At 50.9% G+C, this 13,297-nt stretch overlaps 1 protein-coding gene across 1 annotated transcript in view; it reads right to left on the reverse strand.

The window, feature by feature from the left end:
• Nucleotides 1-11,358, reverse strand: part of GFRA4 (GDNF family receptor alpha 4) — an 84,234-nt gene extending 72,876 nt beyond the window's left edge. The window contains exon 1 of the mRNA XM_060247419.1: nucleotides 11,031-11,358. Coding sequence (XP_060103402.1) covers nucleotides 11,031-11,358 — 328 coding nt within the window. The remainder of the gene's footprint in view (nucleotides 1-11,030) is intronic.
• Nucleotides 11,359-13,297: the final 1,939 nt, after the last annotated feature.

The following is a 13,297-nucleotide window of genomic DNA, read 5'->3' on the forward strand; positions in this document are numbered from 1 at the left end:
CGCTGACACTAAGCCAGCCAGAACTGCGTTCCTGCATGCAGAGCCAGTGTGGTGCAGTGGTTAAGTGTGTGGACACTTTATCTGGGAAAACTGGGTTTGATTCCCCACTCCTCCACTTGCACCTTCTGGAATGGCCTTGGGTTAGCAATAGCTCTCTTATCTGGGAGAACCAGGTTGGATTCCCCACTCCTCCACTTGCACCTGCTGGAATGGCCTTGGGTCAGCCATAGCTCTGGCAGAGGTTGTCCTTGAAAGGGCAGTTGCTGTGAGAGCCCTCTCCAGCCCTACCTACCTCACAGGGTTTGATTCCCCACTTCTCCACTTACAGCTGCTGGAATGGCCTTGGGTCAGCCATAGCTCTGGCAGAGGTTGTCCTTGAAAGGGCAGCTGCTGTGAGAGCCCACTCCAGCACCACCCACCTCACAGGGTTTGATTCCCCACTTCTCCACTTACAGCTGCTGGAATGGCCTTGGGTCAGCCATAGCTCTGGCAAAGGTTGTCCTTGAAAGGGCAGCAGCTGTGAGAGCCCTCTCAGCCCCACCTACCTCACAGGGTTTGATTCCCCGCTCCTCCACTTGCACCTGCTGGAATGGCCTTGGGTCAGCCATAGCTCTGGCAGAGGTTGTCCTTGAGAGGGCAGCTGCTGTGAGAGCCCTCTCAGCCCCACTTACCTCACAGTGTGTCTGTTGTGCGGGAGGAAGTTAAAGGAGATTGTAAGCCGCTCTGAGGCTCTGATTCAGAGAGAAGGGCAGGGTATAAATCTGCAGTCTTCTTCTTCTTCATGCTCAAAAAACCCCTACCTATGCATGACCTACATACTCACATACACAGGGGCTACCTTGGATGGTAGGATCACCAGCCCTGGATGGTGGAATACCTGGATATTTGGGGGTTGGCACCTGGGGAGGGTAGGATCTGGGAAGGGGACCTCTGCAGAACACAACGCCCTAGAGTCCACTTTCCAAAGGAGCCATTTTCCCCAGGGGAACTGATTTCCGTCGTCTGGAGATCAACAGCAACCATGGTAAATCTCCAGGCGCCGCCTGGAGGTTGGCAACCCTACTGGATAGACATATTTTCTCCCTACGGCCTTTTTATTCCTTTCGTTTCTGTTTTGCAGCGTGCAGACCCCTCAATGTGTGCCAAAGCTTTTTGGGGGTCTGTGAGCCCCCGTTCACCATGCGATCGTCGTCTCTACTCGTGGCCCTTGGATGTGGGAAAGAGGCAACCCGTAGCAACCTTCAATCTCCTTCCTCCCCCGTGTACAGAGGAGAAAACCCATGCGGGGTTCGGCTCTCTGTTCTTTCTGTTCTGTCAATAGCAAGATAATGCGGCTTGTTGAATAACACGCTCTTAATTATAGCCTTGGCTTGTTTAATGCGTTATCTGTCACTTCAAAGGCAAAGAAATGCAGCAGGGACGAGCTCTTGGTCAAGTAGGAACCAATTTCGATATTGCCAGGGCTTTTTTTTGGGGGGGGGGGTAGAAAAAGCCCAGCAGGAAACCATTTGCGTATTAGGCCACCCCTCTGATACCAAGCCAGCTGGAACTGCATTCCGGCTCAAAAAACACCCTGGCTATTGCACACGTGGTGCGGTGGCGGCTGGGGAAAACACTTCCCTGTGCTCCAGCTAGGGTTGCCAAGTCCAATTCAAGAAATCTCTGGGGACTTTGGGGGTGGAGCCAGGAGACACTGGGGTGGAGCTAGGAGCAAGGGTGTGACAAGCATCACTGAACCCCAACGGGAGTTTTGGCCATCGCATTTCAAGGGACGACACACCTTTTTAAATGTCTTCCTTCCCTCCACCCTCCCCTTCTCTGATTTCACCTCAGAGGCGGAGCGGAGTTGGCGACGCCACTGCGCTGCTGCCGCCTCTTCTACGCTTCACCGTAACTGCTCCTCCGAGATGGGCTCAGGCTGAGCCCATCTCGGTGGAGCAGCTACGGTGAAGCGGAGAAAAGGCAGCCGTGCAGTGGCGTCGCCTGCTCCGCCTCTGAGGTGAAATCAGAGAAGGGGAGGGTGGAGGCAGGCCAGGAGCGTGGCGAGCAGCGAGTCAGATTCGCGGCTCGCCACACTCCTGGCCTGCCTCCACTCTCCCCTTCTCTGATTTTACCTCAGAGGCGTAGCAGAGCAGGCGATGCCGCTGCACTGCTGCCGCCTCTTCTCCGGTTCACCTTAGCTGCTCCTCCGAGATGGGGCGGCTCGCCATGCTCCTTGCCGCCGTTTCCCCCCTCCCCCCGCTTTTGTATTTTTGGAGAGCGGAGGAAGAGGCTGTAAATCCTGGGGTCCCCCGCCAGGGCGGGAGGGTTGGGAAGCCTAGCTCCAGCTCTGTGTCACTGCAAGAATATGAGAAACACCAGTCAGGGCCAGCTCTACTACCAGATAATCTAGGTGACTGCCTACGGTGCCAGCCTTCTGGGGACACTGAACTGGACACCCCCCATGCCAGGGGTCATTTTGTAGAAAAATAGGTGGTGGAGCTCATTAGCATATGCCACCTTCCCTGCCAAAAGCAACCTGGTGCAAGAAAGGAGAGCCCCGGGCAAGTGAGGCCTGCTTGGGCTGGCTAGAGATCCAGCCAGTCCAAGCAGGCCTCGCTCACCTGGGGCTCTCCTTGGCCACCGCTCCCCACAGTCAAAAGGCCAGCAAGCCACCCAAAATCACATAAGAGGTGGAGAAAGGGTGGTGTGGGCTTCTCCAGGGGTTAATGAGGTCTGCTGGGGGTGTGGCAAAGCCCCTGGTGACTGGCTGGCTGCCTGCTCTCCTCATCCAGGGATAGCTATGCAGCTGCACCTGCTATTCCCTACACTTTCCCTACAAAGAAAGGTTAAAACACTTGGGGGTCTTTAGCTTGGAGAAACGTTGACTGCAACATGATAAAGGTTTACATGGGATAGAGAAGGTAGAGAAAGACCTACTTTTCTCCCTTTCTCACAATATGAGAACTCATGGGCATTCGATGAAATTACTGAGCAGTTGGGTTAGAATGGATAAAAGGAAGTCCTTCTTCACCCAAATGGTGATTAACACGTGGAATTCATTGCCACAGGAGGTGGTGGCAGCTACAAGCATAAACAGCTTCAAGACGGAATTGGATAAGTATATGGAGCAGAGGTCCATCAGTGGCTATTAGCCACAGCGTATAGTTGGAACTCTCTGTCTGGGACAGTGATGCTCTGTATTCTTGTGCTTGGGGGGCACAGTGGGAGGGCTTCCAGGCCCACTGGTGGACCTCCTGATGGCACTTGATTTTTTTGGCTCCTGCATGACGCAGAACGTTGAACTGGATGGGCCGTTGGCCTGCTCCAACATGGCTTCTCTTATGTTCTTATTGTAAACATCTGGAGCAGAGGTCCATCAATGTCTATTAGCCACAGAGTATAGATGGAACTCTCTGTCTGGGGCAGTGATGCTCTGTATTTTTGGTGCTTGGGGGAGCACAGTGGGAGGGCTTCTAGTAGCCTTGCCCCACTGGTGGACCTCCTGATGGCACCTGGATGTTGTTGTTTTTTTGGCCACTATGTGACACAGAGTGTTGGACTGAACAGGCCATTGGCCTGATCCAACATGACTTCTCTTATGTTCTTATGTGACACAGAGTGTTGGACTGGATGGGCCACTGGTCTGATCCAACATGGCTTCTCTTATGTTCTTATGTGACACAGAGTGTTGGACTGGATGGGCCACTGGCCTGATCCAACAGTGCTTCTCTTATGTGACACAGAGTGTTGAACTGGATGGGCCAGTGGCTTGATCCAACATGGCTTCTCTTACGGTCTTATGTGACACAGAGTGTTGGACTGGATGGGCCACTGGCCTGATCCAACATGGCTTCTCTTATGTTCTTATGTGACACAGAGTGTTGGACTGGATGGGCCAGTGGCCTGATCCAACATGGCTTCTCTTATGTTCTTATGTGACACAGAGTGTTGAACTGGATGGACCAGTGGCCTGATCCAACATGGCTTCTCTTATGTTCTTCTGTGACACAGAACGTTGGACTGGATGGGCCACTGGCCTGATCCAACATGGCTTCTCTTATGTTCTTATGTGACACAGAGTGTTGGACTGGATGGGCCATTGGCCTGATCCAACATGGCTTCTCTTATGTTCTTATGTGACACAAAGTGTTGGACTGAACAGCCCATTGGCCTGATCCAACGTGGCTTCTCTTATGTTCTTATGTGATACAGAGTGTTGGACTGGATGGGCTGTTGGCCTGATCCAACAGGGCTTCTCTTATGTTCTTATGTGACACAGAGTGTTGGACTGGATGGGCCATTGGCCTGATCCAACAGGGCTTCTCTTATGTTCTTATGTGACACAGAGTGTTGGACTGGATGGGCCACTGGCCTGATCCAACAGGGCTTCTCTTATGTTCTTATGTGACACAGAGTGTTGGACTGGATGGGCCATTGGACTGATCCAACATGGCTTCTCTTATGTTCTTATGTGACACAGAGTGTTGGACTGGAGGGGCCATTGGCCTGATCCAACAGGGCTTCTCTTATGTTCTTATGAGACACAGAATGTTGGACTGGATGGGCCACTGGCCTGATCCAACAGGGCTTCTCTTATGTTCTTATGTGACACAGAGTGTTGGACTGGATGGGCCACTGGCCTGATCCAACAGGGCTTCTCTTATGTTCTTATGTGACACAGAGTGTTGGACTGGATGGGCCACTGGCCTGATCCAACAGGGCTTCTCTTATGTTCTTATGTGACACAGAGTGTTGGACTGGATGGGCCATTGGACTGATCCAACATGGCTTCTCTTATGTTCTTATGTGACACAGAGTGTTGGACTGGAGGGGCCATTGGCCTGATCCAACAGGGCTTCTCTTATGTTCTTATGAGACACAGAATGTTGGACTGGATGGGCCACTGGCCTGATCCAACAGGGCTTCTCTTATGTTCTTATGTGACACAGAGTGTTGGACTGGATGGGCCACTGGCCTGATCCAACAGGGCTTCTCTTATGTTCTTATGTGACACAGAGTGTTGGACTGGATGGGCCATTGGCCTGATCCAACAGGGCTTCTCTTATGTTCTTATGAGACACAGAATGTTGGACTGGATGGGCCATTGGCCTGATCCAACAGGGCTTCTCTTATGTTCTTATGTGACACAGAGTGTTGGACTGGATGGGCCATTGGCCTGATCCAACAGGGCTTCTCTTATGTTCTTATGTGACACAGAGTGTTGGACTGGATGGGCCATTGGCCTGATCCAAAAGGGCTTCTCTTATGTTCTTATGTGACACAGAATGTTGGACTGTTTGGGCCATTGGCCTTATCCAACATGGCTTCTCCTATGTTCTTATTCAATCGACAAGATTGGTAGGTGCGAAGGAAGAGGGGGAACCCTCAGAATGGTTCAGGAGCTGTGCTCCTGTGAGCTCCTGCTGAATCTGAGGCCTGCCTCATGTAACTCGGTGATGTTAACAGTGTGGGGTGGGGGGACCAAAAGTTAACGTTGCCCAGGGTGCCAGACCGTCTAGGGCCAGCCCTGACACTAGTTACGGTTTCTGATGCTGACGATGGGTGTTCTGTGCTGCTTCACGGCTGCATCTCCACCGGGATGTCAGATGCTGGAATGAAACCTTGATGCTTGGCAGCTTGTTCAGCAGGCATGTACCTGCTTTAGCAGAGGGAGTGCTTCTTGGGGAAGTGTTTTTGGCTGTAATGAAGCAACAGTCATGTTGAAGTTGGATTTCGAGGTAGAAGGAGAGGGAATTGAAGGGCCCAGAGGTCAGGGGGTGAGATCACTCAGTCAGCCTCTGCTTTGCCTATTTTTGTCTCTTTACCCATGACTTCCACCCACGACTGAGGAAGCTGCCCTGTGAAAGGGTATAGATCAGTGGTCCCCAACCTTTTTTGGCACCAGGGTCCGGTTTTGTGGAAGACAATTTTTCCACAGACCTGGGTGGTGGTGGTGGTAGCAGCCATGGTTTCGGGATGATACAATTGTGCACTTTATTTTGGTATGGTGGTTAAATGTGTAGACTCTGATCTGGGAGAACCGGGTTTGATTCCCCACTCCTCCACTTGCAGCTGCTGGAATGGCCTTGGGTAAGCCATAGGTCTCTTATCTGGGAGAACCGGGTTTGATTCCCCACTCCTCCACTTGCAGATGCTGGAATGGCCTTGGGTAAGCCATAGGTCTCTTATCTGGGAGAACCGGGTTTGATTCCCCACTCCTCCACTTGCAGCTGCTAGAATGGCCTTGGGGCAGCCAGAGCTCTCTTATCTGGAAGAACCGGGTTTGATTCCCCACTCCTCCACGTGCAGCTGCTGGAATGGCCTTGGGTCAGCCATAGATCTTGCAGAGTTGTCCTTAAAAGGGCAGCTTCTGGGAGAGCTCTCTCAGCCCCAATTACCTCACAGGGTGTCTGTTGTGGGGGATGAAGATAGAGGAGATTGTGAGCCACTCTGAGATTCGGAGTGGAGGGCAGGATATAAACCAATGCCGTCGTCTCATTATTATTATTATTACTACATTGTAATATATAATGAAATAGTTATACTACTCACAGCCCGGTTGCTAACAGGCCACGGACTGGTACTGGTCCGTGGACTGGGAGTTGGGGACTCCTAGTATAGATGGAAGCTTTCCCATCTATACCCTGTGACTTTTAGCTACTGAGGGACCTCTGCTCCATATGTTTATCCAATCCCCTCTTGAAGCCGTCTATGCTTGTAGCCCCCCCCATAACCTCCTGGGGCAGTGAACTCCACGTGTTAATCACCCTTTGGGTGAAGAAGGACTTCCGTTCTACCCCGAATGCTCAGCAATTTCATTGAGCGCCCGCAAGTTGTCTTGTGAGAAAGGGAGAAAAGGTCTTCTTTCTCTACCTTCTCCATCCCATGCATAGTCTTGTAAACCTCTCTCATGTCACCCTTCAGATGACGTTTCTCCAAGCTAAAGAACCCCGAGCGTTTTAACCTTTCTTCATAGGGAAAGTGTTCCAACCCCTTGAATCATTCTAGTCGCCCTTTTCTGAACCTTTTCCAATGCTAGAATGTCTATTTTGAGGTGCGGTGACCAGAATTGTACACAGTTCTCCAAATGAGGCTGCACCATCGATTTATACAGGGGCATTCGAACTAACTGCTGACTCCATGTAACTTAGTTACGTCTAACCCTAACCCTAACCCCTAGCCCCAGCCCTACTGCGTTAAAGCCTTGAGCACCCTCCAACTTTTTCGTGGCTCCCTGGCAGTCCCAAGACCAGAGAATCCAACACCACCCTTTCATGATTTCAGCACAGGTGGTTATTTCTGGAAGGCATTCAATTACAACAGAGGCAGATGGCCTTTTTGCCCCAAGGGGCATTCAAAGCTTCACTAATGGAGATCCAGGTCTATTTTGCATGGGTGATGTATTGGGGAGACGATGGCATGTCTTCTGCCTTGAGAGCACGAATTGATTAATAATCCCGTGATCGATCAGCAGCGGCATTGATCTCGCTGTGCTGCCCACGAGGGAAATTGTCATCCATCTTTAACCATCAACGCGATGCAATTAGATTCCTGCAACTGGTTACAGTCGCCAACCTCCAGGTAGGTAGTAAGAAAATAAAGCACAAAGATTCCGTGATTACCAGCCTCGGACACTAAGGAAACAATAACAATATTATCATAAACTTAGTGTATTCTGTGTAACATAAAGCACAGACACAACTCAACAATTTAGGAAACAAAACATCCCAAAGTAGCCATCAGAAATCAAGTCCAATTTTTAAAGCGGTCCAATGCTGTTTCCTTGACGAAAGGTCTGATGTAGCCCTGGAGAAGAATGATAAGAACATAAGAGAAGCCATGTTGGATCAGGCCAATGGCCCATCCAGTCCAACACTCTGTGTCACAGAAGAACATAAGAGAAGCCATGTTGGATCAGGCCAATGGCTCATCCAGTCCAACAGTCTGTGTCACTTAAGAACATCAGAGAAGCCATGTTGGATCAGGCCAATGGCCCATCCAGTCCAACACTCTGTGTCACATAAGAACATAAGAGAAGCCATGTTGGATCAGGCCAATGGCCCATCCAGTCCAACACTCTGTGTCACATAAGAACATAAGAGAAGCCATGTTGGATCAGGCCAATGGCTCATCCAGTCCAACAGTCTGTGTCACATAAGAACATCAGAGAAGCCATGTTGGATCAGGCCAATGGCCCATTCAGTCCAACACTCTGTGTCTCATAAGAACATAAGAGAAGCCATGTTGGATCATGCCAATGGTCCATCCAGTCCAACACTCTGCGTCACATAAGAACATAAGAGAAGCCATGTTGGATCAGTCCAATGGCTCATCCAGTCCAACACTCTGTGTCACATAAGAACATCAGAGAAGCCATGTTGGATCAGGCCAGTGGCTCATCCAGTCCAACACTCTGTGTCACATAAGAACATAAGAGAAGCCCTGTTGGATCAGGCCAGTGGCCCATCCAGTCCAACACTCTGTGTCTCATAAGAACATCAGAGAAGCCATGTTGGATCATGCCAATGGTCCATCCAGTCCAACACTCTGTGTCACATAAGAACATCAGAGAAGCCATGTTGGATCAGTCCAGTGGCTCATCCAGTCCAACACTCTGTGTCACATAAGAACATAAGAGAAGCCCTGTTGGATCAGGCCAGTGGCCCATCCAGTCCAACACTCTATGTCACAAAGTGATCAAAAAAACCAAACAAACCCAAGTGCCATCAGGAGGTTCACAAGTGGGGCTAGAAGCCCTTCCATTTTGCCCCCCCAAGCACCAAGAATACAGAGCATCACTGCCCCAGACAGTTCCAGTAATATGCTGATGAGTGTTGTCCAAGTAGATTCAAATTTTAAGGCAGCCAGCAGTCCAGTTATTGTGACAAGGATGTACTATTGCCTTGTTTCACAATTGCTTCTTCAAGAATTCTTCTCCAGGGCTACATCAGACCTTTCATCAAAGAAACAGCATTGGACTGCTTTAAAAACTGGACTTGAATGCACTAAGCTTTCGATAATACTGCTATTGTTTCTTTAGTGTCTGAGGCTGGTAGTCATGGAAGCTTTGTGTTTTGTTTCTTTGCTACCTACCACTGTGGTTCTCTCGTCGTAGGGGCTGGAGATCTCTCCAAATTATAGCTGATTCCAGATGGCAAAGATCAGTTCCCCTGGAGAAAATGACCGCTACAGAGGGAGGCCTCTATGGCATTGCACCCTGCTGAGGTTCTTTCCCTTCCCAACCTCCCTTTCTTAAGCTCCCCCCCTCCCCAAATCTCCAGGGCTTCTGGAGTTGGCACTATTCCAACAGGTTGATGGTTGCAATAAGGCCTTGGTATGATCCTTATCCAGAGGTAGCAGTGCCAACCTCCAGGTCTAGGTGGCATCAGGACCTCCCCCACTGTTTCAGTTGATTATAAGAACATAAGAGAAGCCATGATGGATCAGGCCAATGGCCCATCCAACCCAACACTCTTTGTCACACAGTGGCCAAAGCCCAGATGCCATCAGGAGGTCCACCAGCAAAGCCGGAACTCCAGAAGGTCTCCAACTATTGCCTCCCAAGCACCAAGAAAACAGAGCATCACTGCTCCAGACATAAGAACACAAGAGAAGCCGTGCTGGATCAGGCCAGTGGCCAAAACCCAGGGGCCATCAGGAGGTCCACTGGTGGGGCCAGAACTCCAGAAGCCCTCCCACTGTTGCCCCCCTGCACCAAGAATACAGAGCATCACTGCCCCAAACAGAGAGTTCCAACAATACACTGTGGCTAAGAGCCACTGATGGACCTCTGCTCCAGATGTCGATCCAATCCCCTCTTGAAGCTGCCTATGCATGTAGCTGCCACCACCTCCTGTGGCAGTGAATTCCATGTGTTAATCACCCTTTGGGTAGTACTTCCTTTTATCTGTTCCAACCCAACTGCTCAGCAATTTCATCGAGTGCCAAGGAGTTCTTGTACTGTGAGAAAGGGAGAAAAGGACTTCTTTCTCTACCTTGTCTATCCCATGCATCATCTTGTAAATCTCTATCATCTCATCCTTCCCCAAGTGCCATCAGGAGGTCCATCAGTGGGCCCAGGACACCAGAAGCTCTCCCATTGTTGCCCCTTCCAAGCACCAATAATACAGAGCATCTCTGCCCCAGACATAAGAACATAAGAGAAGCCATGTTGGATCAGGCCAATGGCCCATCCTGTCCAACGCTCTGTGTCACACATAAGAACATAAGAGAAGCCATGTTGGATCAAGCCAATGGCCCATCCAGTCCTGCACTCTGTGTCACACAGTGGCCAAAAACCCCAGGTGCCATCAAGAGGTCCATCAGTGGGGCTAGGACATAGAAGCCCTCCCACTGTGCCCCTCCCAAGCACCAAGAATACAGAGCATCATTGCCCCAGACATAAGAAGAAGAAGAAGAAGAAGATATTGGATTTATATCCCGCCCTCCACTCCGAAGAGTCTCAGAGCGTCTCACAATCTCCTTTACCTTCCTCCCCCACAACAAACACCCTGTGAGGGGGGTGGGGCTGGAGAGGGCTCTCACAGCAGCTGCCCTTTCAAGGACAACTTCTGCCAGAGCTATGGCTGACCCAAGGCCATTCCAGCAGGTGCAAGTGGAGGAGTGGGGAATCAAACCCGGTTCTCCCAGATAAGAGTCCGCACACTTAACCACTACACCAAACTGGCTCTCCTTAACATAAGAGAAGCCATGTTGGATCAGGCCAATGGCTCATCCAGTCCAACACTCTGTGTCACACAGTGGCCAAAACCCCCAGGTGCCATCAAGAGGTCCATCAGTGGGGCCAGGACACTAGAAGTCCTCCCACTGTGCCCCCCTCAAGCACCAAGAAGATTGCCCCAGACAGAGAGCTCCATCTATACGTTGTAGCTAACAGCCACTGATGGACCTCTGCTCCAGATGTTGATCCAATCCTCTCTTGAAGCTGTTTCTGCTTGAAGCTGGCTTCCATCTTCCTGCACGGTTGCGCACAGGTGCTCCAGTCCCACCCCCATCTCATCCCCGAGCGAGGAGTCCCCCGGACTGACCTTCCATCAAGGTGTGGTGGATGCTCCAGTAGACGCTGAGGCACTGTTTCTCCTTCTTCATCCCTCTTTTGCACTTGCAGCCGTAGAGCTGGCTGGAAAGGAGAGCCGTCACTGTGTTCCGGCACTGGCTCTTGGCATCCGGCCCGAGCTTGTTGGCGCCGTTGCCGGCGATGCATTGCCGGAGGGTCCGGAATTTGGAGCTGCAGCTGGGGTCGTTGGTGCAGGATTCTCCCGCCTGCAAGCAGTCCCGGGCTGAGCTGACCACGTCCAGCAGGCTTTCTGGGAAAGAACGAGAGAATGGGAAAAGCTGGTGAGAAATGGCCTCCATGGGTCTTTGAGATAACATTAAGAAGAAGAAGAACTGCAGATTTATACCCCGCCCTTCCCCCTGAATCAGAGTCTCAGAGCGGTTACAGTCTCCTATATCTTCTCCCCCCACAACAGACACCCTGTGAGGTGGGTGTGGCTGAGAGGGCTCTCATAGCTGCCCTTTCAAGGACAACCTTTGCCAGAGCTATGGCTGACTCAAGGCCATTCCAGCAGGTGCAAGTGGAGGAGTGGGGAATCAAACCTGGTTCTCCCAGATAAGAGTTCACGCACTGAACCACTACGCCAAACTGACTCTCTTAAGAACGTAAGAAGAAGAGGAGGAGGAGAAGACCGCAGATTTATACCCCACCCTACTCTCTGAATCAGAGTCTCAGAGCGGCTTACAATCTCCTTTATCTTCTCCCCACACAACAGACACCCTCTGAGGTGGGTGGGGCTGAGAGGGCCAGTTTGGTGTAGTGGTTAAGTGTGTGGACTCTTATCTGGGAGAGCTGGGTTGGATTCCCCACTCCTCCACTTGCAGCTGCTGGAATGGCCTTGGGTCAGCCATAGCTCTGCCTTGAAAGGGCAGCTTCTGGGAGAGCCCTCTCAGCCCCACCCACCTCACAGGGTGTCTGTTGTGGGGGGAGAAGATACAGGAGATTGTAAGCTGCTCTGAGACTCTGATTCAGGGAGAAGGGTGGGGTATAAACCTGCAATTCTTCTTCTGACAGAAGCTGGCCTTCCAAGGACAACTCTTGTGAGAGAGCTATGGCTGACCCAAGGCCATTCCAGCAGGTGCAACTGGAAGAGTGGGGGATCAAACCTGGTTCTCCCAGATAAGAGTCCGCGCACTTAACCACTACACCAAAGTGGCTCTCTGGGATTAGACCAGTGACCCACCTAAGCCAGTCTCCGGTCTCACACAGTGGCCAACCAGTTCCACAGGAGAGCCAACATGACGGCATAGAGTCAAGGCTTCCCCCTGAAAAATACATTAAAAGAGCCCTGCTGGATCAGACCAGTGGTCCAGCCTCCTCTTGCAGCTGCTGGAATGGACTTGGGTCACCCCTAGGAGATCGCCTAAATTGCCTAGAGTTGTTTGCCATTACCTGCGTCTTCATAGCAACCTTGGATTTCCTCAGGGCTCTCTTATCCAAGTCTTCACAACGGCTTCCCTGCTTAGCATCTGAGTTCTGATGAGATCGGAAGAGAGTTTGGATAGATTCCCCCTTTCATGGGCTTGTGAAAAAAAAAACCCCCACGATGTTGTGGGAAAGGTAGAGTGTAAGCCTTAAGCCAAGAAAGTCTGAAATATCTAATTCCTTCCTCAAATGCGTTTACCGGCCCTAGGGAAGTCAGTCTCCGCACTTCAGCCTATAAAATTAGGATAATACTGGCCTGTCCCCAGAAGGTGGTTGTTTCGAGGGTTGAAATGATGTGTTTGGAATGTGCTATATAAATACCAAGGGATATCATTTTCTTGTAAAGTAGGGGTGGCAGGGAAAGGAGTGAGATTATTGGTTGGACTCAGAGCGCAGAGCTCTGGGTTCAAATCCTCAGTCTGCCACGAAGCTCATCATTTCATAATCATCGTAATAATAAGCATCATGCTGGCTAGACAAGTGGAAGGGGAAGAGAAATGAAAGGTATTTTTTTTTCCTGTATACAGCGCGAGTTCTTCGCTTTCTCCTTCTCTCTCCTCAGCGGGCTCTGCTGAGGAGAGAGAAGGAGAAAGCGAAGAACTCGAGCTGTATACAGGGAAAACCCCAAAAATCCCTTTCCCACTTTCCTCTTCAGGAAGGGTTGCCAAGTCTAAGTCAAGAAATAGCTGGGGACTTTGGGGGTGGAGCCAGGAGCCTTTGGGGGGGGGGGGTGGAGCCAGGAGCAAGGGTGTGACAAGCACAATTGAACTCCAAAAGGAATTCTGACCATCACATTTAAAGGGACTGCACACC

This window comes from Heteronotia binoei, chromosome 9 (genome assembly GCF_032191835.1).
Source record: "Heteronotia binoei isolate CCM8104 ecotype False Entrance Well chromosome 9, APGP_CSIRO_Hbin_v1, whole genome shotgun sequence".
In the NCBI taxonomy this organism is placed as follows: domain Eukaryota; kingdom Metazoa; phylum Chordata; class Lepidosauria; order Squamata; family Gekkonidae; genus Heteronotia; species Heteronotia binoei.